The sequence below is a fragment of the Octodon degus genome, unplaced genomic scaffold (assembly GCF_000260255.1).
Source record: "Octodon degus isolate 3935 unplaced genomic scaffold, OctDeg1.0 scaffold00165, whole genome shotgun sequence".
NCBI classification, from domain to species: Eukaryota; Metazoa; Chordata; class Mammalia; order Rodentia; family Octodontidae; genus Octodon; species Octodon degus.
In genome coordinates this window covers 5,211,346-5,238,448 of record NW_004524741.1, presented here as the reverse complement: position 1 = coordinate 5,238,448, position 27,103 = coordinate 5,211,346, and the positions used below count along the sequence as shown (strand labels likewise).

At 40.0% G+C, this 27,103-nt stretch overlaps 1 protein-coding gene across 4 annotated transcripts in view; it reads right to left on the bottom strand.

Moving 5' to 3' along the window:
* Atp6v0d2 (ATPase H+ transporting V0 subunit d2) overlaps positions 1–27,103 on the bottom strand; it is a 64,200-nt gene that overhangs the window by 8,355 nt on the left and 28,742 nt on the right. For all 4 annotated transcript variants that reach the window (XM_023703212.1, XM_004643094.2, XM_023703210.1 and 1 more), the window contains exons 4-8: positions 11,237–11,415; positions 9,723–9,802; positions 7,917–7,994; positions 2,995–3,171; positions 1,787–1,861 (exon numbers count right to left, since the gene is read on the bottom strand). In XM_023703212.1, coding sequence (XP_023558980.1) covers positions 1,787–1,861; positions 2,995–3,171; positions 7,917–7,994; positions 9,723–9,802; positions 11,237–11,415 — 589 coding nt within the window. The remainder of the gene's footprint in view (positions 1–1,786; positions 1,862–2,994; positions 3,172–7,916; positions 7,995–9,722; positions 9,803–11,236; positions 11,416–27,103) is intronic.

Here is a 27,103-nt window from a genome sequence, read left to right as displayed (position 1 = left end):
TGGTCCCGCCGGCGCAGGGTAGCAGGAAGCTCTCCACTCACTCACCGGACCTGGGCTAGGACTGGGTCTGGGGGTTCCCGGAAGTCGGCAGAAATTCCTCCTCGGCGGGACGGGTGGGGGGCGGCCCAAGGGGGCGGGAGAGGGTCCGGCCCACGCTGCGCCTGGGCTGGGACTGGTCCCGCCGGCGCATGGTAGCAGGAAGCTCTCCACACACTCACCGGACCTGGGCTAGGACTGGGTCTAGTAAAGTATTTCTTATTGTCTGCAAGTTTTAAAATTTTAAGGAGGCATTTAAGGCTGTCTAGTCTGCCTCCTGAACAGTGTCACAGGCTCGTGGAATTTAGATCGAGTGACACAAACTTTTTTAGGACACTGAAGCAACATTCCACACTGTTGAATTGTTTTATTCTACAAAAGTTAGTGGACTGAAAGAAAATTTCAAAAAAAGTATTTAGAAACTGGTACAAAGATGGAAATAGAGCAATCCCTTCATTATTTTCCATTTTGACTTTTTTTTTTTTTTTTTGTATTTTTAAGGAAGGGTCTCACTACTAGATTGGACTCGGAGTGATCCACCTGTTTACAGCCTCCCAAGAGCTGGGATTACAGGCCAGCGCATCACTACTGGCGGTCTCAGTATGCCCTGGGGGCAGGGCCGGCATGGCAGGCCCGGGGATCGAACCCTGGGCCCCTGCTCCTGATTGCAGCCGCTTTAATCAGCTAGCTATTTGGCCTGTGCTCCATTTTGACATTTAGGATGGAAAAAAGGAGGAGAGACACTGAGTCTTGCGCAGCTATGCGAGCCTTAAGCAAAGAAGGCGGGAAGCGGAGGCTGCCTCTATTCTTGGGAATGGATGCTCATCCTTCCAGCCACAGGCAGCTCAGGAGCAGTGGTAGGGGTGTATATGGCCTTCCCATATGGGATAATTTGGATTGTTTTACTTCTTTCTACTACAGACACTAGAGAACCACTGGAAATCGTTTAAAGGATAGATGCAAGAAGGTTTTGTGAACTTTTTTCTTCAGCAACTCTAGCCCTAAATTTTGTTCTGTTTTATTTGTTTTCTGAGACAGAGTTTCACTAAGTTGCTCAGGCTGACCCCAAGCTCATGACTTTCTTTTCTTAGCTGCCTGCGTGCTGTGATTAGAAGCATGTGCTACCATGCCGCCCGTCAGTTTGGTGCTTCATTAGTTTTCAATCATATTGAGATGGTTTTAAAGAAAAATACACTAGGAAAAACTCTAGATTTGGGAGAACTTACCTGTTGGAAAAAGGGGAAGCCCTTTTATTAAACGGTTCAATAACTCAGGAACTAAGCATAAGGGCTTAATGTTTCTCTGTCGTTTCTAGGGAAAGACAGTACTCTAGACTGGGTGGATTCTCATTTGAGGAGCTGCACAGCTATAATTGTGAGCATGTGTTTTACCCATGAATAAAGCCTCCTTGAAGGAGAGATGCATTAGACAGTGAGCTGCATTAGACAGTGCTGGCAGTCAGGATGTGACGGCATGGACGTCTTAGCTGTGCTTTCTATTTAATTAACTTTGGAAAAGCTACATTTCTTCTAGGACTTCATGGTGTGAAGACGGGACAATTCCATGGGAAGGTATCATATGTGAGCCACAAGGCCCTGGCCCTCCAAGGATTTATTAACCCTATTGATTGACAAGTATCAATTTGCCTGGTCAATTATAAAATGAAACCCAAAGCAAAACAAAAGATATTTTAAAAACCCATGGTAAAAGAAAAGCATATGAACTAGTAGCATTTCCAGTCACGTCATACCTCATGCTCATAAAACACATCTTCTAGTGTCTTTCCCCCACTGCCACCGACAGCCTCAAATACAGGTTTGTATACCTTAGAAATAAAGAAGAGAGATAAGTGTATATAAATGTATTTTTCTAGCTATATAGAAATCTTGTATTTATTCTTAAAAATCTATACCAGAAGGCTTGAATTTTGTTGTTGTAAGATCTTTAGTCTGCTGACAAAATACCAAAAATTCAAATAAATAAGAGTGAGGATGAAATTTTAACTTATTGGATTTTAAAGGGCCATAATACAAGAGTCCAAAGTTACTCAGTTCTTCATATGCACTGGTAGAGCTGATATCCACTCTTATCTTCTTTAGGCTCAATGAATGCTTGTAGTTTGATGCATATGGGCTCATGGGTTCTTTGAGATTGACAGCTGGTAAAACCCACATAGATTTTCAAGTGTGGAAAAAGGGTTCAAATGGGGGAAAGCTCACATTTAAATATTGTGCTGAAGAGTGCTGGAGATGAGATGCTAGGAGGGTTTCTATTTCCTTTGCTGACTTTTATCTTCCCTGGAGGGCCTCAGAAATCTACAGAGAAAGACACGTGCCAGTCTAGTCCTGAAAAAGCGACTTGGAGGGTGCATATATAGCTTTACAAGTCAGGGGGGCTAGAACCTGAGACAGCGGAGCTGAGCAGCTTTGGCCTGTCATATAGCAGTTGGATGCTAGAGTCGAGTAGGATACCAGCAGCGTTCTGACCTCTCCCGATTTCTCCCATTGGCAAAGGGAATAGAAAATTCCACCTACACACATATTCTCCCAGCAGTCCTCACGGACACTCTGTGCCTAGCCCTAATGGGCACTGGAAAGGACCAGAGGGTCAGGCTATTTTATATAACTTTGACATGAGCTCATGTTTCCAGAATAGCACCCTGTTTCTTGGGAAAGTTGCTCTATCAAACACTTCAAGAAAGTTCTCAGTGACCACTCCTTGGAGATTTAAACAATAAGTACTTGGCAGGAATCTTAAAAAAAAAAAAAAAAAAAAAAAAAATCTTGGGCTAGCAACTTGAGTTCCTTTGGAAGGGAGAATTCCAGGAAGAGGTGCTACTTGCTACCTTATAAATGTTATAACTTCTTTTGATAACAAGTGCAAATTTAATGTGTGAATTTCTAAAGCACGTGTGATGAAACAGCACAAGGCATGCAGGGATGTGGTGTGATAACTCACTCCATAGTGATCCGCTACTGTCTTCATCTGATCAAAGTCTTCAGCTTGGGCCAGGAGGCGCAAGCCCTCAGGGTAGAGCTTGCCACAGGTCGGGTAGAGGGTCTGCCGGTCTTCTCTGCTCAGTTCAGTCCCAAAGGAGTTCAGGGTGATAATGAAGGCTCTCCGGTCAGCCTCAAACTGAATTTGTAAGATGTAAGATCAGTGAAACTTGATACTCCATTAAATACTGTAAACAGAACCCTAAATGGACAAATCCATTTCTGAAGTGACTTGTTTTCCTTTCCCGATCTAAATCTAATAATAATGCAGACATGTGTTATTAATCTTCCCTCGCTCTCTTCTTGGAATGGAGTAACTTGCCAGAGGAGGATCACACAGCTTGGTGATGGCCTATGACTCTTGAAATCTCACCCAAATTTTATTTCCCAGGCACCCTGAAACTCTGTCACCTAAACCACTAAAGTCACAAATATCTTTCCTATAAAAGTGGGATTAATGCCCACTGTAGCCAATGAAGGGACAGACAAGATAAAGTAAGTAGATGTGCTTACCAGGGTGCTTGGACAAAGAAATGGTCATCAATATATCTGTCTGTCTGCCTATATGTAATTTTGGACCTTAAAAGTAAACACATTTTTATATATACAAATTCTTAGTTGTGGGCCGGCTAGATAGTTCGGTGGATTAAAGTGCCTGCTTAGACAGAGCTCAGGGACCAGGGTTCGATCCCCAGCATACTGTGCTGGTCCTGCCCCCAGGGTGCACTGAGATGGCAATTGAGACAGGGTGTGGTGGCGTGTGCCTGTAATCCCAGCCCTTGGGAGACTGAAAACAGGAGGATCACTATGAGTTCAATCTGTGTAGTGAGAACCTGTAGACCCTGTCCTAAATACATTAAAAAAAGTTTTAAAAATTCTTAGTTATATTTCTTTTTCACATGTAAATTTGGTAATATGAAAGATACTCAATGAACAATTCTTTGGTTGAATCCAAGGAGGCCTTTGCAATTAGCTGAGGCTCAGGCCTTTACTTTTTTTTTTTTTTTTTTTTTGAATCATGGTCCTGCTAAGTTGCTAAATGACCTAGGCTGGGCACCTGAGCTCCCATCCCGAGGCCAGACCACTCTTTCATCTGCTCACCCAGCAGCTCTCGAACTTGTCTTTCCTCTACTCCATGTTTCACTCCCTCGGCCCCCCTTCTGCCTGCTCCTACCATTGTGCTTTACTGTCTTGCAAGGGCTCCACTTCTACCCACTGTGGATGTTTGCCAACTTGCTCTTGCGCTCAGCAATTCTCCTCCACGACCCAGTCTGTGCCTGAATTTTTACAAGGAATCACATCACCACACCTCTCTTATTCATTGTTTTTAGTCAGTGCCTGACACACATGAAGGCATGTTGTGAGGGCTGAACGCAAAGACGTTCACTGAGCTACCTTCCCAGCCTTATAAATTTTTTTTTTTGTTTTTAAATTATGAGACAGGGTCTCAGTCACTGAATTGCCCAGAGGGGGCTTGAACTTGTGATCTGCCTGTCTTAGTCTCTGGATTGCTGCAGTTACAAGTGTGTGCCACCATTCCTAGCAGCGAGATACAATAATATCTTAACTATCTATCTAACCCAATGGACTATTTTGCTCTTTTGCTACTTTAAATTCTGAAAAATTGAAACTATTTTCTGGGACATTGCTGCTTGAAATGTTTTGCAGCTCAGTGCTTGCACAATACCAGGAAGCTCATCAGAAATGCAGATTCTCCGGCCGTACATAACCCAGACCTACTAAACCACAATCTGCATTTTAACATGACTCGAAGTTCTTTACATGCGCATGAAAGTTGGAAAGAGTTGCTCTGTGCTATCCTTTAATCATTACTTTTGACTATTAACCAATAACAAAACCGGACTTGCAGCAGATTTTACTGGAATGCTTTTGTTAGAACAGGTGTTTCCTATCAGAAGGATTGTGAGGCAGTCTTGTCTGATCCTTTGATTGCTGTCATGGAAATTATGGGTGGGCCAGGAGCAGGGAGTGGCCTGAGTTGGAAGCAAAGGCAGCTGCCTCTAGCCACTGACTTTAACCAGTCCTGTCAGTAATTTTAGACCTTACAGGGATAAGAGAAGTAATACAAGAGGGAGATTTCATGGTAATATGAAACCTTAAAATAAAAATTAGGGCAGAAGGAACAACAATGGAGGTAATTGTCCCAGATGTTCTCTCATGTGCTCTCTAATTCCAAGAAGTTAGAGTTTTCAGGTGAGAAATAGGGCCAAGGAGATGGTGCTTCAGACATTGCAAGACCGCAGAGCGGGTGCTCAGTGCATGCCATGAGGAAAGTGCCTGAGCATGTGATATTTGGGAGGCAGAGTTGCGACTCCAATTCTGGGGCAGAAGAGGCAGCAATGAATGGATGGATAGTGGAGTGGACAGCAGGAAGGGCTGTCCTGTGCCCTGTCAAGAAGAGAAGGCCTGCACTGACAAGCCTGGACACTGCACACTCTGCAAGTCCTTGTCCTCATCACCGTTCCCCTTAGCTTGCAGTGCACAGGCTCCACCTCCTGACTCATAGAATGAAATCCTGTGTGTACTTGAGGGTCCCACCAGATGCCATCTTCATATCAAGGCCTTTATTTCTTCCATGATTGCAAATAGTTACCTTTGATTCCCTATTAATCTTCTCATTTCCCTTATAACCATGTGTGTATCTATCTTATTTTACTAGGGGTGTGTGTGTGTGTGTGTGTGTGTGTGTGTGTATTCTCTGAGTGAAAAAAACCTCTGCAATTTTGAAACTGTGTAGACTGCTTTTTGACCATCCCTAAGCAGAGCATTTGATTAGAGGAGACTAACAGGGAAACACTGGGTGATTCTGTCTCTTTCTTTTGCACAAGATTGGGTTGCAGTGTGGTACAGGGTATATTGAATACCTCATGTCTTTTCTTCACTCTTTTTAATAAATATGCATTTTCAAATCACAATTTATTGTTGTAAGAACAAATAACGCTGGTGGGTTGTCCCAAATCGTTATCAGTTGCACATCACAGATTTGGACCAAGGGGTTAGGCATTCTGAGAGGAGGAAGGGCTCTGGGAGGGGCACAGGACAGGGCGTCAGTGGTGATGGAGAAGTGAAGGGAGCTCGAACTGAGCCCAGCCTCAGAAGCGCCTGCGCTGTGCCTCTCCGCGGCGGTGCTCGGTGGGGTAGCGGGGCGCACGTGGTACGCTGGCCTCTTACACGAAGTCACGATCTTGTGATTAAGTCAGATTTTCACGAGCAAGCCTATATTAATGCTGTCTTGACACTAGTAAGGGTTCTAAAGACTCCTTTCAAATGAGCGTGTGTGTGTGTGTGTGTGTGTGTGTGTGTGTAAAACTTTGTGTTCTAAGCTGCACAAATAAAGAGGGTAAATTTATGATCTCTAATCATGTTCTTCAAAAAATTAAAATGGAATGTTATGAACAGCTGCTATTCTATGTAAGTGTATGAAGATAATTTGATGTATTTGTATTTTTAATGAAGTTTAAAAAAACTATTTTAGTTTGATAAGAAAAGTGATGCTGGGCATATATTAGTTTGATCAAATTCTTCCAATAACATGGATTCTTATAACACTGTTTTTTACCCTACTGAGGTTAAAACAAAAGAATTTTTACCCATTTCTGATTTTCATAGGCCAAATAATAGGATATTTCTTATAAATTAGCACTTACTTTTTATGCAAAAGAGCTATGAGGGTGATTTTTTTTCCCTAGTACTAGGGATCAAATCCAAGGAACACGTAGCTACATCTCTATATCCTCACCCTTGATTTGATTTTTAATTTTGAGACAAGTTGTTCATAAGTTGCCCATGCTGGCCTTGCACTTGCAATCTTCTTCCCTTCATCTCTTGAGTATCTAATGTTACAGCTACTGCACTCAGGATAAATGGTGAATTTACTGCAGAGTCAAGTAGGCACATTGGGTGAGCATATAGGAACTGGAGCCAGGCTGACTGGGTTCAAATCCTGACTCTACCACTTCCTAACAGTACAACTCCAGTGATAAGATGTTTGCTTCAAGGACTGTTTGGCTTTTAAAAGAATTTTTAAAAGGGGGTACCAAAGTAATTTTAATTGTAAAATTTAAATGATCAGATATTTGAGAACTAATTTAATCATATGCAGTATAAGAACATTAGGCTAAAATATGCAAATGATGTTTTTAGCTTGCTTGTTTGCTTTCTTTCTTTCTTTCTTTCTTTCTTTCTTTCTTTCTTTCTTTCTTTCTTTCTTTCCTTCTTTTCCCAAAGGGCAATGCTTATAAGAGTTTTGGATGACACCACAGTGTTTTTTGGTGCTAAGTTGTCAGATTTCTAGGGGCCAGTGTTCTTCCATTGGAGGGAATTTGAGTAATTAGTGTAAGAGTACCTGCAGTCCACCAACTGCTTACAGCATACTAAAATAGAAATAATTTTAATATGCAGTCTATATCCTACATCAAAATGAATCATGATCAAACTTTTGTAAGTATTTTTCTTTCCTAATTACAAAGTAATTCCTCTATGTAGAATTGTGGAAAATAGTTCCTTTCTTTGGCAGAGCTGCAGTCAAAACCCTGGCCTTGGCCTGCTAAGCAAAGGCTCTACCACCAAGCAGGGCTCCCAGCCCTCAAGAAAGTGCTGCTCTTCATTGACGGTATGAAGTGATGTGTATATTAAAGTGCTCTGCTTCTTCTTTTTTTTTTTCAGAACCAGGGATTGAACTCAGGCCCTTGCATTTGCCAAGGAAGCGCTTATTCTACTGAGCCATCTCCCCGGCACCCTAGATGTACTGCTTCTTTTATTTCTATGTCATTTCTAAGTCATAGAAATATAAGCTGGGTCAAAACAAGAAAAAGTACGTTAACACGTTAGTTGGTAAAAAAAAAAAAAAGTTCAGATTCTTACCTCAAGAATGGGACACATAACATCTGCTGTGACATCACCATGATTCTTGCAAAATTTATAGAATGACTCAAGATAAGACTTCAAAAGAAGAAAGAACAATAAAATGAACATGTTTTCCTTTTGAAAATTTCTAGGTCAGCTTTTCATGGCTTATTAAATTCTTTAATGGAAATTGAATTATTTCTCCCATAGGGAGATATTTTATAATAAATTTGGTAGAAACTTTCACAATGCAGCAAGTTCCACAGACTAAAAAAGAACTTCGTAAGAGAACAAAACTGCACTTATCATGGCTTATAATTACTGAAGCATTTTTTTTTCACATGGTTCTTGGATTATTTCACATAGTTAATTCTGACTATTCTAACACGAGTGCCAAGTTCTTTTCTGAGCTCAGCAAATGATTTAAACGGTCTTGTGCTGACATTTAATCACTCAGAGACACGTTAGGGACAGCTTTGAGTGTGGAAATATATTGGAAAGGCCGAGTCTGGGCTGCAGTATCCTCCTGCCTGTGTCTGAATCCCAACACTGACACTCAGTACATAATGACTTCTGCCAAGGAATCCTGGCCACTCCATGTATGGTTTTCTCATCTGAGGAATGGGTACAGCATTAGACTCAAGGATGTGGTAGTAGATTAATGGAATTAAGGCCTATATATTGTCCAGAAGACTGCTTTGTGTTAGTTGTATCTTAGAGGCCTCCTCAAAGCCTCTTTTTCTGAAAAGAATTGCCTGTAATACAGTGCTTTTGAGAAGACCGTGTGTTTCACTGTATCATGTTACATAAGCATTATATATCATATTATATATTATATATACATACTATACATACGGCACATTACCCTATGTTTATTTACTCTGTGAGAGCGTGCAAACATGGTATGGGTGTATGAGTGTAAATGTGCAGATTTTGCTTAACCTAGAATGCACAGGGCCACTCATAGTAGCAGCCCAGTCCGGTCACCTTATGCCAAGTGGTGCATATGATATAATGCGCACTAGTTGGTTAATCTTTTTTTTTTTTTGATCTTTTCAAAAGAGTGAAAATAGTTTCAAAAACATTAGAAATGACACAGAATTGCACCTATCAAAATGAAAGGAATTCAACAGTGGTTGTTACATTGCCTATTGTTGTTTTCAGATGACCAGATAGAAGCATGCAAAACTGATTTTAAAAAAATCTAAAAAGAAGAGAGAAAAAATAAGCATTAACTGTTCCTTTCCACAGGCCAGCAGAAATCAGCAGTGCAGTTACACAAGCTGTCCTGTGTCGCTCATATATATTTCTTTTCCCCTTACGCTTTCTTTGCTCCTTTCCCTCATCCCCGTTGTTCCTTCCCTCTGAACAGTTGGTTATTCTGGTATACTCTACACACTAGTTTAGAATTCTGTAGGCAGGTTAGCTGTGAGATATGAGAACGCCACACCGGGACCAGTGGCAGAGCCGATCGCTATAAAGGAAGACATCATGCACGGCAGTTGTTTTAAATAGGTTCCTATGGGTCACCTCATTCATTTATCCAGCTACCTGCTACCATTCAAAGAACACTTTCCATGTTCTGAGCACTGTGTCTAGAGCTAAGAAGAGAGATGGGCATATTATTTCTTCTCAAAAATGTTGTGGTTGAGGGAAATTGACATGTGTATGCGCAAATAGAAGATAGGCCAAACAATAAACTGTATTCCAAATCTATTAGCTTCCTAATCGCAGAGGTTGGCTAATGGACAAGAAACTTTGTTAAGATTCTAGTTAGGATATAGCATGTAATCAAGAAAAATGTAGTATCTGGGAAAGCATTACCTTATATAGTTTATTGCGCAGTAATTCAATGTTCAGTTCGTCTAGAGTATTTTCAGACATACAGTCTTGAAAGAATGGAGCTAAAAGCAAAAATTATCAAACAAAGTAAATGAATCAAAAGCAAGGTTATAAGCTGTACAGAATGTTTCCTGAACTTACCATCCTTTTCTGACTTCTAATAACACTGTGGGGTTGCAATTCTCAAGCTTGATACGACCAATAACAATCAGGATGATGGGAAATTATTCCTTATTAAGAACTTGCTATGTGTGAGCTCTAAACACTGCTTGCTAACTTGAACACATTTTTATTTATTGAGTCTTCACAACACCTTGAAACTTAACTACGAGCTTTTTAAATCTCTCCTGAATCCCCAATAAATGTTGCCTACTATAACATTTGCCATTTGTAACCAAACTTATACCAGGCATTGAGGTGTATCAAGACTATAATTTATTTAGTTTTCAAAACTCTTGCATGATAAGATATGATTATTTTTCAAATGAGGAAACTGCAGTAACTGAGGAATGGGGGTATCCAGGTCACTTTGCTGGGATGAGGTGAAAGCCTTCTGATTCCGGGCTTGCACTCTCTCCACTAGGCTGTGCTGCCTCAGCCTCAGACACCAATGGATGACATAAATATTATTCTTGCCTATTAAAAATTTCTGTTTTATTTTTATTTTTTATTTTTTTTTGGCGGAACCGGGGATTGAACTCAGACCCTTGCGCTTGCCAGGCAACTGCTTATTCTACTGAGCCATCTCCCTGGTCCCAAAAATTTCTATTTTAGACAGCTACTACTTTGGCTGGGGCTATTGGTGGTAGGTTATGTTCGTATCATATATGTGGCTCTGCATTTAATCCTCAGGACTTTCCTTAAATTAAATCAAAGGGCAAATATTTTGATGAATGATCAATTGTGGATTGCTACTGTGCTAATTTTCTGATAATAATAGATAGATAAATGCTGTAAAATTACCCTGTTTGCATTTTCAGTAATCCAGTTCTTTTCAGGATCAAATTATAACAAAATTGAGATACATTTCATCGTCGCTTCAGATTATTTGACAGAAGATCTCAAAAAAATGACATTGACAAACTTCCTAAAAAAAAAAAAAAAAAAAAAAAAAAAAAAAAAGCTCCCTAGGTTAATTTAGTTTAAAAAAAGAATAAGGAATTAATTGTATGAAATTCAGTATAAAATGAGCATTTTCAACAATGATATGTCCTGTCATCTATGTGCAATGGCTGGTGGAAAACTGGTGAAGCTTGGGAGGCGAGCTCCAGCTCCTTCTCTGCAGCAAGATTTCCCATGTGACTTAGAGCAGGTTACTTTACTTTTCTGATCTGAAAAGCGAGGGAGCAAGACTAGACGATGCTTTAGTGTCCCTTGTATAGCTATGAATCCACATAGCATGAAACTGCATGAGTGCAAAACAGCTGTGAGCCACAAGTGAATGTTCTAGAGTCTGGGATAACAAAGACAGCAGCTGTGCACTTACAACTTCCTACCTAATGGGGTTTCAACGAGGACTGCAGTGAAGAGATCTGAAGTGGTCTCTGCGATGTTGACTGCTTCCATTTCTGTAAAGCTTCCCAAGGGGTGGCACTTGGCCAGAAGTTCCTTCACGGATTTTTTTTGTAATGCACCGTTCATCAGTAGAATCACATTATCTATCATGTAACTGCACCTGGTGTCGAAGAAGAATAAATTATTAGGGAAGCCAAGAAATACCACACAAGTAAGAAGTAACACTTCAGGCATACTATTCCTTTGTTTTAAAAAAAAAAAACAAGAGCACCTTTTATTTTTGATTCTGAAACCTAGGAGCTGTGGGTGGGGAAAAATATCCCAGAATATGCTCTAGTTCGAAAAAACCACATTGAACTAAGTAAAGCTAAGTGAAACTGATTTGTGGGAAAATGCACAAGACAATCCTTATCCAGCAATCATCAAATGTGATGAGTGGGAATGAATTACAGTCTTGGGAAGTTGCAAAACAAGGCATATAACTCTGCTTTAATTGAATCTCCAAGGCAGCCTATTCTTCTCCTACAAGACCTACAGTGACTATTCTAGCCCACCCCCCAGGCTCCCTGGAGTCCACTAGTTCATATTTTATGTAACTTCTTTACTTGGCAAGAGTTCTGCCTGGGTTACTTGCCATGTGTATGCTCATTCAGCCCTGCTTTCTGCATCTAGAATGTTCTAAGAAATAACAAGGAAAAGGAGAGGGGATATAATCTCTTCCTTCGCAGAGAATTCAGTTTCAGGGAGGAACTGGACAGAGAATCATGGATAACAAGCTATACATGAAGTACATGTGCTAGACAAAGGCAATTTTAGGGGAATGTTAGGATTTGTTGCTGGGCTTAAACAAGAGTTCCTAGGGAAGTGACCCCGACCTCAAACTTGAAGAGTGAGTAGAGGCTGTCTAGACACAAGAGGCCAAGACCTGGGGGAATAAGTGTTTTGTAGCAGAAGGCAAAGCATTTGAAAAGCCCAGAGGGCTAGCAGATGGATACCCTGCTGTTCCTTTTGCCAGGGTGGGGCATTTGAGGTAGGGCCAACACTGAGCACACCTGGGTTTTTCATGAAGACCAGATGAAGAGTTTGGATGCTATGAGGCAATGGAGGAGGATTCTGAATGCTTTTAAAGTAGCAGAAGTAATAGTAATAAGTATTAAAACAGAAGAAGAGGTAAGCAAGTGCAGATGACATGCTTTATAGAAGTTCTCTGATGTCAGTAAGAACCCTTCAAGGCAGGTATTATTATCTCCACTTTACAGATAAAGAACCAAAGGTCAGGGAGGTGCAAATACAGCCCATAATCATTTTAGCTATCAAAGTAGATGCAGAGGCTTCTGTGTTGAGCAGTTAGGCTGAGGGCTCTTGACTGAGATGAGGATGTTGCAGGAATACAGGATGCTAAGAGGTCTTAGAAGTCTGAGTCCTGAAGACAGGTGCAGGTAAGAGGCATTTGGAGAGAAGAAGGAGTATTTTAAAGATAGCAGCTGAAGTCTTGGGAAGAATTGGTGTTATCCTAATGAAATGTTCTTTCCTGAAAACTTGGGGGGAACCCAACACTTTAAAAAAGGAAAAGTTTTCTTAGAACATGTTTGATCCTCCTGTTGTCTCCCCAGTACTGGGATTACAGGCATGCACCACTATGCCCAGACTCAGTGGCTGGCTCAGCGGGGTGGGGGTGGGGGACTTGTGGTGCTTGGGAGTGAACCTCAGTCTCTGCGCTTGCCTAAGCAGGCACTTAGTCTGCTGAGCTATCTCCCAGCCCTATTTCCTTTCCTTTCCTTTGCTTTGCTTTGCTTTGCTTTGCTTTGCTTTGCTTTGCTTTGCTTTGCTTTGCTTTGCTTTGTACCAGGAATCAAACTCAGGGCCTTGCACTTGCCAGGCAGGCTCTGTGACACTGAGCTGTCTCTCCAGCCCTATGTGGAGTTGATATATGTATGTAGTACATGTTCATTCCCTTTTCATCTCCTTTCCTTCTCTTCCCTTCATCTTTTTTTTTTTTTTCTTTCTTTTTTCAGAACCGGGGATTGAACTCAGGGCCTTGTGCTTGCCAGAGAAGTGCTTATTCTACTGAGCCATCACCCCGGTCCCTCTCCCCTTCATCTCTTGATTCTCTTCCAACTTGAGAAAGTTGTTTCTCCTATTTACTACTTTTAATTTCCTATTTATTTATAATGTGGGTTTTTAATGAAATAAATCATGCCATATTTAAGCTTATGTGTCTGACTTATTTCATTTAACATTATGGTCTGAAAGTACAACCATTTTCCTACAAATGACTCAAATTGATTTTCTTTGTGGCAGAGAGGTACTGCATGGTATGTAAATATAATTTCTTCATCTATCTGTTGATGTACCCATGGGCTGCTTCTAAGACTTAGCTACTATGAGTTGTGCTGCTATAAACATGAGGGTGCATGTATCTCTATCATATGATGTTTTGAACTCTTTCAGAAAAATACCTACAAGGGCAATAGATGGATCAAATGGAATTTCTAGTTTTAGTGTTTTGAGAAATCTCCACACTAATCTCCATAGTGGTTCTATTAATTTATGTTCCAACCAACAATGTAGAAGGGTTCCTTTTTCATCTGCAGCTTCCCCCAGCACTTTAGGATGCTGAAGTAAACTGAGAAGAATAACTGAATTGGAGGATAGAACCCAGGCCCTGAATTCTAGAAACTTCTAGAGAGTTCCACGAAGAAACAGTAGAGTATCAAAGGTCATGGGTACATCAAAGTAGACGCTGATGTAAATATTCATAGGCTATAGCAACTAAGAGGTCAACCCAGAACACAGTGCAAACACATTCAATGGCATGTTTGTGGGGGAGGAAGAATGAAGGAAGGCAGAATTGTAAGCGTTGTGTGTTTAAAATGCATTGGATGTAAGGAGGCCGAAGAAAGTTCATGTAATAATATGCTCTTCAAATAAGAGGAAAATGGCTCTGTGGAGATACAGGGCCAGAGGGAACTTTTGCTTTTGAATTTTAGTATTTGTTCGAAGTGGGTAAGATATCAAGATGCTTAAGTGCTGAGGGGGCAAAAGGCAGCAGAGAGGGTGAGGCTTTGGACTGGGACTGGGAGGGGACAGCCCACTAATGAATTGAGGTTCTCTGGGTGTGACAGTAGTAGGAGGCAGAACCAGTGCCAAAAGAGAGCTACCAAATGAATCTACTGGATTTAAATCAACCTGGACACCAAGAACTGTCCTTGGAACCAACCATATGGGTTTATATTCTTGTGTTAGTATTCATTTTAGGGTGGAAATGTGAGGCTTCTTCACTGAAGAACTTCTGCAGTTTATCCCAATGAAAAATCTAACTAAAGTTTTTGAAGGAGGCAATTATCCCTTTATAAAAAGCACATGACTATAAAGTTTCTTCACCTCCCCAACAGCAGTACCAAATTTAGACATTATGGAATTTCAGAATCCTTTTTATCTCCTGAAAATGATATTAAAATGGAAGTGCTTACTTAACTGTCCCTTTATGGCTCAAAAGCAATTACCTGAGCAGGGAATTGCCTGTACTTAATAATCCTTAGCTGGCTCTAGACATTTAATGGTTCCCCACAGCTCCCCTCTAATACCAAAGCATACAAGCTGTTAGTATTTCTAATCTGTGGAGGAGGAGTAGATCAGTGTTGATGGGCAAGCACTGTCAGTGCTTTGATTAGGATTTCACACACACACACAGACACACACACACACACACACACACACACGCACCCAAGCACGCATGCACCCATGCACAGCATGCAAATTTATGCTCACATTGAGTGTGCATACAGTGGTACCTTGTTCATGAGCTCTGTTCTTTCCCTGATTCTGGTTGCAAGCTAGCTGGGCAAGAACCAAGTCAAACTCAATGGTTACGTTCAATGTTGATCTTATGGGGACATTTGATTTAGTCATTGCCAAGCTCAGATTGTGAGCAGGATTCTGGAGAAAATTGAGTTTTTGACCTCACATACCAACATATTCAGTATGCTTATTTATTTTTTAATGGGCTAGGCTCCATATTGCATATAGCAAGAGTATTTTATAGATTGGTCCATTTTTCTTTCATTATTTGAGTGACCTCATTTCTACAAAGGACAGTAACACCTGTTCTAAGAGTGTGATTTAGGAAGTAAAGGGAGAGCCCAGAGTTTAGTTTATGCTGGGGCCAGGATGTCTCTCCCCTTCCTGCCCTCTGCACCTCCCACATATGCACCAGGTGTATAGTTATCATGGATCGCTAGGGTAGGGAGATAACAGGTCCATAGTATCTCTACTTTCTCAGATTTTAATCTTTATAGACCTCCAGGTCCATGCATATGATGGTGAGGAATGAAAGGATTGCCGATGTTGCCTGGGTAATGTTTGAGCTTCACAACACCTGGCTGTTCACCTCACTCAAACTCCTTATGTTTTAAACAATTGTGTCGTCCGGTAGTGGCAGAGCCAACACCAGTGCATGTTTTGTCTGGCTAATTTTTTTCCTAGCCACAGTCTAACGAGTATCCTTATTTTTAGCTCTGTCTAGATAATTTATTCTGTAACTCTGACATGGGCACCTGTGAAAGTCATGAAGTCACCTAAAACTGTGATAGAATTAATTACTTCATTCCAGAATTTTGGGTTGTAAAAATATAGTTTTAAGATGCATGATGTTTTAGAGGGCTTTTTTTATGATGTGAGAGGCATTGTATGTGTATTTCTCTCAGCATCCAGGCAGATCAATGCCATAAGGACATTACAATGAGCACTTCAGAGATAAGGGAAGGGAGACACAGAGGTGGGAAAAGCTTTGCCTCTGATCACACTGCTATAATCTGCTTGTAACTTGCCACCACCTGTGTCTACTTGCCTGTCTCTTAAGCCTCACTTTGAGGTGTCCACCACTTCCCCAGAGTGTGTGACCAGCTGAGTCGCACTGAGGTTGGAGCTAAACATGACCTGATTCTCTTCCCTAACCTAAAACTCAGGCTCCCTTAGCAAGTTCAGAAATAAGAGCCCAAGCCAGACAATATTTCAACATTTTCTTCTGGTCTCTTCTCGCTCCCTAACTTTTTAAAGGACCATGAAGATAGCTGGAGTATATTTTCTGTATGATAATGACCAAAGTCTATGCAACCATAATTTGATGAATTAGAGGAGCTTTCTTTAGTGGGTAAAAACATGAGGGCTTTCATATCACTAGCAGTAGCTCGAAAGTGACGGTCATTTGCTAAGCAAGCTGGCATGAGAGAAAGAGACCAACTTTCTAAGAAAAACACAGTTCAGTGAAAATCTCCAGGGTGCCATGGCACAGAAACATTTTCAGTAGTCTGCTGCCTGCCTAGTGTCTAAAAGTTTTGATATCTTGGGGCTATAGACCCCAGAATGGTTTAAAGAGAAAGGTAGGAAAGGGAAAATTGGGAATAGAGAGGTGGTAGGTATGATGTGCTGGGTGTGAATAGTCTCGAGTAGTACTAGAGCATATACATATAGGCATTCAAGACACAGATCATAGTCAGCTTGTAAGTATTCTGTCTCTGTTACCCTTAGAAAGCCATCCTCTATACCTGTGGAGACACAGCACAGTTGGCCGACTGTTACCCTAGAAGGTATTCAAAAGTATTTGCTAGGGTGACATTTAATTTCTGTTATGGTTTGTGTCTAGTTGTCCCCCCAAAACCTCATGCAGTCATGGGGTGGACTTCTAGACTTCGTGATTAATTCCTGATCCAATGCTGAGATTATGGGTGTGAGTGCTGCTGGGATTACGGGTGTGAGTGCTGCTGGGATTATGGGTATAAAAGCTTCTGGGATATGGGTGTGAGTGCTACACTCAGCCTGGGGTAGACAGCCCGCATGCAACATAAGGATGACAGACTTGCTCTCTGCTGCCATTGTTGCCACTACTCCTCCCATTTGTTCTTGCTGTTTTGCTGTCTTCCACCACCGTGAAAGGTTGTTCTCTGCCCTGTGCCACTCTATCTTGGAGCCAGCTGAGTATGGACTGAAACCTCCACTAACTGTGAGCTAAATAAACCATTCCTTCCTTCATTTTACATGTTGGGTATTTGTCCTAGCAAAGAGAGAAGAATAAACAAGTCACTTTGTTTTTTTAATTTTGATTCTTGTGCATATTTTAAAAGACAATATTAGAAAAATGGTGGCACATTCATATAATACATAATTAAATATGTTAACCTTGGTTTGGGTATTTAATCAGAGGATGATGATCATGACCTAAAGAAACATTGGCCACTACACAATACATAAGTTAAATTTAGAACAAAAAGAGTGGGATTCACCTCCTTGAAGGTGGAGTAGATACACAAATTATTTCCAATTCTTCTACAGGGAAGATCTGTTCCTTCTCTTTCACTTGTTAAATTTTTTAATCATTTATTTGCACCAGTATGAGCTAAGGAGGTGGGGAAGCATCCTCTGGGGTCGGCAGCTAGCCTGACTTGTTGGCATGATGGGGCAGGAAACAGGGATGAAATGGATGAATGAACAAGTGAAGAAATACTGGGAATAGATTATTCTTTGCAAGAAACTTGGCATCGTGGGAGGGGAAGGGGCAAACTTCACAGGGTCACTGTGCAAATTAAATCAAATCAAGCATAAGAAAGCATCTTGGAAAACATCAAGAGGTTGTTACAGTGGAAGGAGCTTGGGCTTGGAACAGATAAAGCTCATTCTAAGCTCAGTTCAGTCATGTAAAACCAGTCTGGCAAGTATTCTATTTTCTTGGCTTAAAACAGAAATGTTTAGTCAACTTTGAGTGGTTGATCAGACACAGTAATATGGACAAAAATGCTAGTTGAATGCTGTGTATGAAGAAAGCAAACTGTATACAATAAGGAGAAGGTGTGTGCTTCCTTATATAAACTGGTCTTTACATAATAGGATCAGCCCATCTATATAGTCTGTGAATGTACAAATTTCTTCAGTAATTTTATTCTCTTTAAAATAGAGAATGAAATAGACTCAAAATTCCCTTTATTGAGTCTGAGATATCTATATCTCTATAGTTTCATATTTAGCTCTAGCTAAAGTAATCATCCCTAAGTTTATCTATTGCTCTTACAGAAAAACAGATTATTAAGCCAGTGTGGTAAAGAAGCAAGTTTAGTACAATCATGCAGCTGACTTAAAAATCCACAAGACCACAAATCACATTGCTTCTTGGAAGATTAGTTCTCTAAGTTTGATTTATACCTGTTTGGAAAACAGGTTACCATTCTATTCTGCATCTTGGACCTCTCAGATGTCTTTGTATGGCCATTGTTTTATATGATGTTTTCTTTAAGATATGTGAACTTCAAAAAGTTTAGCATTGTTTGTGATTGGGAATATGAGTATTAATTTTGAATCAGTGTCTGCTAACTCATTGTCCTAAATGCTATCAAAGATCCAAATTCTTTTGTTAGAAGGAGACACTGCAAGATGTAGTCTGAACTTTATCCTTTTCATTTTTTTCCCCTGTATTTAGGACAGGGTCTACTTGGTTTTCAGGGTCTACAGCATTCGCTATGTAGACTGGACGTGTAGTGATACTTCTGTGTTCAGCATCCCAAGTGTTGGGATCATAGGTACTTGCCACCACGTCTAGCTTCAGTCACGTCACCATCTCAGCACACCCTGGAGGCAGGGCCAGTATAGCATGCTGGGGATGGAACCTAACACTGAGCTATCAGGTTGGCCCCTATCCTTTGTTCTTGACTGAATAATAAATAATTTGATGATTGCAATAGATTCACTTTCCAGTGTCATTGTAACTAAGATTTTGCTGAGTGGGTGAAGATGCATCTTTCTATCAGGTTGATCCCTCCTACCTGAGCGTCCAGGTCCTCATCCTTGTGTCTACAAATTGCAGCGCATTGTACTATCGGTGACAACAATTGTGTTCTAGGTGACCAGGGACAAGTGATGTGTTGGCCAGGTCACATTCGTATACATGGAAAATACAAAATTGGAACACAAGTTGTATTTACTGGGGTCAATTGTTCTTGGAAAGGATAAGGGGCTGGTATAGTCGGTGCCTTTGATAAGGGGACCAAACCAAGGCCTCACACCCATAGGCAAATTTTCTCCTGCTGAGCCACATCCCCAGCCCCTGCTGTGATTTTTGTTGTTTCATTTCTCCATGAAAATTCTCAGTGAAAGGCTCTGATTCAACTTTCATAGGCCCACCAGTTACTCACTGTGACATGGATAATAAAGTACGTCGGGTGTATTTCCCAATCTGTTACTGTTTAAATGAAAGTTTTTCTTGATTACCTTGGTAGACGTTTTGTTCTGTTCTAGATTTGTTCTCTGGGTTGCTCCCGTATGCTCACATGGAGAACCCCGACACTCTACACAATTCACTAAACAACCTGATGAGATCCGACATGTCCCCGCACACATTCTGCTACCCTTTGCATTTCAGTAACATTTCTTATTTCACTAAGACTTCTCTTTTTTCAACTAGAGGAAGTGAAAATTAATTTTAAGAAGCAATTAATTTTGCTGTCATATTCATTTTTCTTTTCAGTAAAATAAAATACTGAAAAATTATTCAGAAGTCAGCATAGTCTATAATAGCATATTTCACAAAGAATGCTGACCACTATGCATTTACCAGACATTTGGTAGATCTAGACTCTTGAAACTTCTTTTTATTTAAGATTCTGTATAATCTCAGCCTAACACATATGTCTGGATTAAAATTATCTCAAACTTATTTGTCCTTTTCTACACTTGTGTCTTAGTTCCTACCGTTCTCTACAGGTATGAAGCTGATAGATGTTAATCTTCTCCATTGTTTAAGGCTATACTTAAATACCATGTTTTTCCTTAAGCTTTTCAAAGTGGATGGAAAGGGCTAGCCAAATAGCTCAATGGATTAAAAGCATCTGCTTATACTCAGGGGCTGGGAGTTCGATCCCAGGGCCTGCCGTGGTGGCCCCGTCCCCAGGGCATGGTGAGGTGGCAATTGAGACTGGGCATGATGCTGCACTCCTGTAATCCCAGTACTTGGGAGGCTGTAGACAGGAGGATCACTATGAGTCCAATCTATGCAGTGAGACCCTGTACATTCTGTACACCCTGTCCTAAAAATAAAAAAAATAAAAAATAGGAAAAAATAAAGTGAATCCAGTGAGAAGTGGTACCTTGACCTCTCTCTAAACTTCCTGTACTTACATTTATGCTGAAGTAGTGTTAATTTTCAATACACACTGGCAGTAACAGTAAGGAATAGTGATGATGAACGTGAGTGTCAGGATGATGAATGTGAGAAATAGTTAATGGATTGACTCACAAATAGTTATCGCATATTTATTGTGGTGAAAGATTTGGATTTCAGTGCTAACTCTGCCATTTCATCGTGTGCTCTTGGGTAAGTCATTTCAAAGAGAGTATTTTTGCAGTTATTTTTTAACCATCTTTATTAACTATATTTGTGGATATAGGGATTTTTATTGAGTACTTTTGTTGGCAGACTCACAGTGGCCTAAATTCTATCTTGTACAGAAGAAACAATTATAATTTTTTAATTTGATGAATGAGTTTTTCTCCAAGTTCAAACGAGTATGGTAACTCACTGGATAAACAGAAGTAAAGGAAACAACTGGCTGCTCTATCTCTTATTTTGTAGATAGGAGTGAGTTCTTTTTCTAGGAGACATAGTTGCTTATTTCTTATACATTTGGTAATTTTTCCATCCAGGAAAATTATTATAAAATTAGAGTCCTCCAGTGTTGCCCCTCTTCCAGCCTTGTATGGAATATTCTGATAGACACCAGTGAATCAGTTAACCATGCTATGTCTGTCAAAACCTGCAAGAACAGCGGTGTACACATCTTATCCCAGTATATTTAAAATATCAGTCATGACAGGTTTTAGAGAATCTCATTTTTTTTAACAAATGAAAAAAAGAAAGAAAACCTCGGCTGAAAAGGTAGGAGAGAAACAAGACTTTCAAACATTACTGGTGGATTAGAGAGCAATCTTGGGACATCTGTCAGAATCTAAAACTTACATATGTTTTGACAAAGCAATTTCACTCCTGAGAATCCATCCCACAGCAATCCTGAGCCGGGTGTGGTAGCACACACCTGTAATCCCAGATACTCATGAGGCTGGAGGATCACAAGTTTAAGCCCAATCTGGGCAATTTAGGGAGACTTGGTCTCAAAATAAAAAATAAACAAGGTTGGAGTTGTGGCTCAGTGGTAGAGTGTCTGTGTGGAAGCGTTAAGAAATGACACAACATAAATAAACAAAAGTGGAAAGATAAAATAAATTATTATATACCAACACAATTGGGAAATACTATATTCATTATATAAGGCAGATCATGTGTAGTTATAGAGTTTGTAATAGATAACATTAAAAGGGCAAATCCTACTATTCTAAATGTGTATACTTATATTTGTGCACATATATAAATATATCATAATATATCAAAAATATATATGATATATTTTTTTTACTAGAAAATATTTGGAAGGACATGCATGAAATTAGGAGTGGTTATCCCTGGGTTTTGCAGCATGACTATTTAACCTGTTTCCTTATTTTTTTTTAAAGCCAACAATATTGGTGCCACCCAATCAGGCTGTGAGAAGTAAATGTATCTAATACATGTAAAGAGTATAAATGTACTGGCTTGAAGTGAGAATAAATTTTGACTGAAAACATTTTTAAACGCACATATGATTCTCTTCAAATTAAAAAAAGTGAGGCAAAATAAAGTTAGGACAATAGATGTCCAGATGAGTACCAGGGTACACTGCAGCCTCCATCCTGAAAATGAAGGCTATGAGACAGACTCAAATCCCTTTTAAATTAATGGTGGGAAAGAAGTTATACTTTGGAACCAGGTTATTGGGACCAATCCTGCCCCCTGGTGGTTGATTGATGCCTTCTCAGGGAAGTTAAGCCCAAAGGAAATAGGAAGTCCACCTTGTCCCTAAAAGGCAACCTACTCAAAGAAAAGTTGTAGGCACAGTACTCTAAGCCCTTTTGCATCCATTACCATAAAATACTTAGCCTAAAGCCACTAATTTTTCTAACATCCTGTCTTATCAACAACCCAAGAGCAGTGCTGGTTAAACTTGATTGTCTCTGCTGGACTTGCCTGGGTCCAACCAAGTTGCAGCCCCATGCTTCAAAGGTCTCTTAAGATGTAGACTCACATACCAGATGCCACAACCTAGTAAGTCATGATTTGGGGAAGCACAGTTTTGTAATCTGCACCTTGAATAATTCTTCCACTTGTTAGAGAACAGCATAGATTCAGTTCATTTCTAATTGTAGAGCCCATCATGAGCTTTCAATCATACAAGTCAATTAATAAATGATATGCTCCTTAAACGGGTATCAAGTTACAGATAGACTGTTTTGCTTCTTCAAAACAACACCTTCTTTTTTTTTTTCTTTAAATACCTGGAGTGTTTTAAGAGTTTTAAATTCCAAAAGTCTCATGAGCAATTGCATTTGAGACAGTTTCATCCAACACTTGGCCCACAGGATGTCTTGAGGAATTGGGACATAAAACCTTTCAGGCAGTTCAATCTGTGGCTTAAGAAGAGCTTTTCTGACCAGAGACATAGAAGCCCAAATATGTAGAAGTGTTGATTAACCAACATCTTAATACTACTTGGAATTTATTGATATCAGAACTTAACACGTCCAAAGCTATGTGGAGTTTGTGGGAAGGGAGACAAAAAAATCAGCACTTCTAAAATGTTCATGACCAGATGGAAGATTATATTGTCATTTAAAAATATGTGAGACAAATTTTTGACATGGGAAAAATGATGGTATTATATATAGAAAACTAAGAGTCAAAATCAAACTGATACTGATTTAAGTTCTTTAAAAAGTTAGGAAAAGAGAAATAGATGTCAAATGATGGTGAGATGAAAGACTATGTGTTTAACAGTGGGATTTCTATTCTTTTTGATTAGAAATAAAAATTAGATCTTTTATGATGCATTAAAAATATCCTTTCTTGGTAACACACACACACACACACACACACACACCCCACACACACACACACACAAAAATCCTTTCTTTTTACTTAGAATCACCAGGGATTGTCTTGCTTTCTCTCACTTGTCATAAATTAAAATACTAAATTTTGATTGGTCAATTGATGTCATTTACAATGATAGTTATAACTGATATGTATTGGCTTATCTTGGTCATATTATTTTCCTGCTGTAGGTTCCCTGCCTTCCACATCTGTTTAATTGCTTGTTCCACTTGTTGGTTCCTTTCTGTTGTTATTCTTGAAGTTGTAGCCATTTTTGTCTCTTTCTAGAATACCTGTCAGTGATCTGTAGGGTTCGTTTGGTTGTAATGAATTTATTCAGTTGTTCTTTGTCATAGAAGGATCTTATCTCACCATTAACTTTGATAAACAATTTTTCAGTATACATCAATCTGGTTGGAAGTTGTTTTCTTTCGAGGCCTTAAATATCTCCCTCCAAGCTCTTCTTGATTTAATAGTCTATGTTGAGAAATCTGCCATGATTCTGATGGGCTTTCCATTATACATGATCTGTTTTTTCTCTTTAATGGATTTTAATATTCTATTTAGCTGAATTTTTAGGATCTTGATTATTACGTGCCTTGGTTGAGATTTGTTTTGATTATGACTAACTTTAGTTCTATATGCCTCACTGATTCTTTTTCTATGCTTGTGAAAATTCTGTACTATTTCTGCAAAGTCTTTTATGTCGTTTGTGTTGACTTCTGCTGTTTCATCGACACTTATCAATCTTATGCTTTTTCTTTGCATCATCTTGCTGCTGTTAAATGTCCTGGTTCCTTGTTATTTTCAAGAGATCTTTCCTTTCATGATCACTAGCTAAAATTCTGTCTTCAAGGTCACAAAGTCTATCTTTCGTTTCTTTCAAGTGGGTTTGGCAGCTTTCAGTGGAATTCTTAATTTCCTGCGTACCTCTTTGAATCTGTTTCACACATTTTAATTCTTTCGTATATTGTTCATTCAATGTTTCCATCATTTTTCTGGTGTCCTCTATTTTTAAATCTATGTCTTCCTTAGATAGGCTGAGCAATTGCTTCATGATTGTTGTCATTTCTATTTTTTTATCTCAGTTTATTTCTGATCTGATTTCTTTTATCACCTGATGTATTTGTTTGTCTACTTTTGCTATCATTTCAGAAATTTCAGGTGTGTGACTTCCAAGTTCTTCTATATTTTTGTCTCCTGGACTTTTTCTGGGTGGCCTGGAGGTCCGAGATTGCTTTTTGTTCTTTCCTTTTAACATTTTTGAAGCTCCCAATGTTCACCCAGGCTCAGCAGCAGTAGGGGGAGGTGTGGGTCAGTAAGCTTCCTTTGGCAGTGAGAGGAGTGGGGGAGACTGACCAAGGTCCCCACTGAGTGGGGTTTGGCATGGCTTCTGTGACAGTGGGTGGGTGCAAGATCTTGAGCAGCAAGGCTCTGATGATGGGTGAGGCAGGGCAAGGCTCACCAATGATCCTATAATTGCAGCTCAGCAAGGCTCCCATGATGGGGGTGATGGGGAGGCAGGACAGGGCTCAACAAGGCTCCGTAGCTGTCCATGGCTCAGCTTGCCTTCTGCCTAAAATACTAAATTTTATCAATTCTGCCTTGTAAATATATCTGTCCCCTCCTTTGTATATCAGTTGTTGAGATCTCCAGCCCAAACCTTTAAAACAGATTTTTCTACGGTTTCTCTGCTTGAAGTGTCATCTCCTTACCTGACATCATGCCTTAGATGCTCTACTTACTAGCTAAGAGAATTTAGGCACTTTATTTTAAAATAAGCATAGTAGGAATACACATAATAGTAACAGATGTCAATTATTAAATGAGCATTGCATGCACAATAATCTTAAGATCAGGTGCTCTCCCACTGGATGCATGTGAAACTCATTAGTACTTAGAGATTAAAATGCCTTGGACTGGAGAGATGGCTCAGTAGAATAAGTGCTTCCTGGTAAGTGCAAGGTCCTAAGTTCAATTCCCTGTACCACACCAAAAAAAAAAAAAAAAGCCTTTTAACCGTGGAGCCAGATGTGGTGAAAGTGTTCAGTCAGTCTGTCTTGTAGCCTCCCAGAAGGAACATTCTCATCCTGTAGTGTGGGGACCACTAAATGAAGAGCACAGGCTGTAGCAGAGGGGAAGCATGTGAAGGTAGCACCCTTCAGGCACCCTTCTTTCTTCACTTTCACCTTTCTTTGAGACAGCCAAAGGCCTGTGGCTGACCGGAGTTTTTGCTCTCTTATCTCAGCTCATGGTCCTCCTGCTCAATTCTATGTTTTAGCCACATCTGAGATGAGCCATTATGTTCAAACCCCAAATCCTTTCACACCTCAGTGAATCATTTCATCACAGCCTATTCATTTATTTCTTTAGTACTGGGGACTGAACCCAGGGCATGTACCCACTGAGGTGGACACTGGCTCAGATTCTGCTCTCCACAAAATCTTTTCAAGTCTGTCTAGTTATTTCAGTTATTTGGGCTCTTCTGATTGGATACCGAAGCCTCTGCAATAGCTTCTCGGGATCCTGTCCTGTTTATTCACCGTTTGTGGGCACATCTCCTAGCTCCATCTTAGTGGCAGCCCCTCGTGACCCAGAGCTTTCACATTCATTTCTTGAGTACCAGGTGCGCTAGGGAGAAGCACGCACCTCGGCGGCCGTGGGCTTTCCTGAGCTTGGCACTGTGAGTCCTGCCAGGTGCAGCCCCAGAATGCACGTGGCAGAGCGTGACTCAGTGACATTGTGAGAACTTCTGAAGAGCCTTTAGGAAGAAGTTTTCAAAGATTTCTTCAGTATCTTTCAGTATGGCCCTTGACTTCATATTCTCTGCAGTTTTAAGGTTAAACTGAGATTATGTGTTAACTCCCACCCCCACCTCCGTATCTGCATGTGGAAGGGAAGATTTGCTTGAGAATTCTGTGCAGATACCAAAAGTTGAGGATTCTCAGAATAATTCTACCCAGAAGCGTAGTATTTGCGCATAACCTTCAGATATCCTCGCACACACTTTAAATCATCTCCAGGTTGCTTACAATACTCAAAACAATGCAAATGTTGTATAAATAGCTATTACACTATATTGTTTACGAATAACGACAGGGAAAAAGTCTGCACATGCCCAGTAAGGATGAAATTTTTCCCTTATGTTTGTGACCATAGTTCATTTAATTAGCAGATGGGAAACCCACAAATGTGGAGAACCAATGCACCATGGAAGTATTTGAGGCTATTTCTTTGATCATCTTCTTATAGCCCTTAAGGTGGAGTACTTTGAATACTAGACAGATGATTCTTAAAATACAGGCCAATTTCAGAAGATGAGAGGGAGACATGCTGCTGGAAAGGGTTGAGTAGGAAAGCAGCAAAAACAACCTTGGCCTATATTAGTCTTTATTAAAATGCCACCAGATTCATCCTTTGTTTCATAAACTGCATGTAATTATAGTATACAAAACCTCCAGATCTTCCTGCTATTAAGAATTTAAAAATATCTGTTCCAGATTTCCAAAATAAGTTTCTCATGTACAGTAATTATATCACATAAAATGTGCTATACTTAAAATTATGTTTATTATAGCATCTTAAATTTAGACTGCCTCTCTTAGGGTTGATTTAGTCATCTCTATGATGTTGCCTTATTCATTTCCTATCAGGAGAGAAAGCAATTCTATTTGACTGGAAATTCATGGGTGCTAGGTAGATACTTGCCTCAGCAAAACATTCTGGAAGAGAAATAAGAAAAATGTCTACAGAACAGTGGGACATTTCCACATTTTTCCAACCTTCATTGTTGAAATAAATCTCCAGGATCTGCGGAAAGTAGCAGACACTGCCAGGGCTTGCC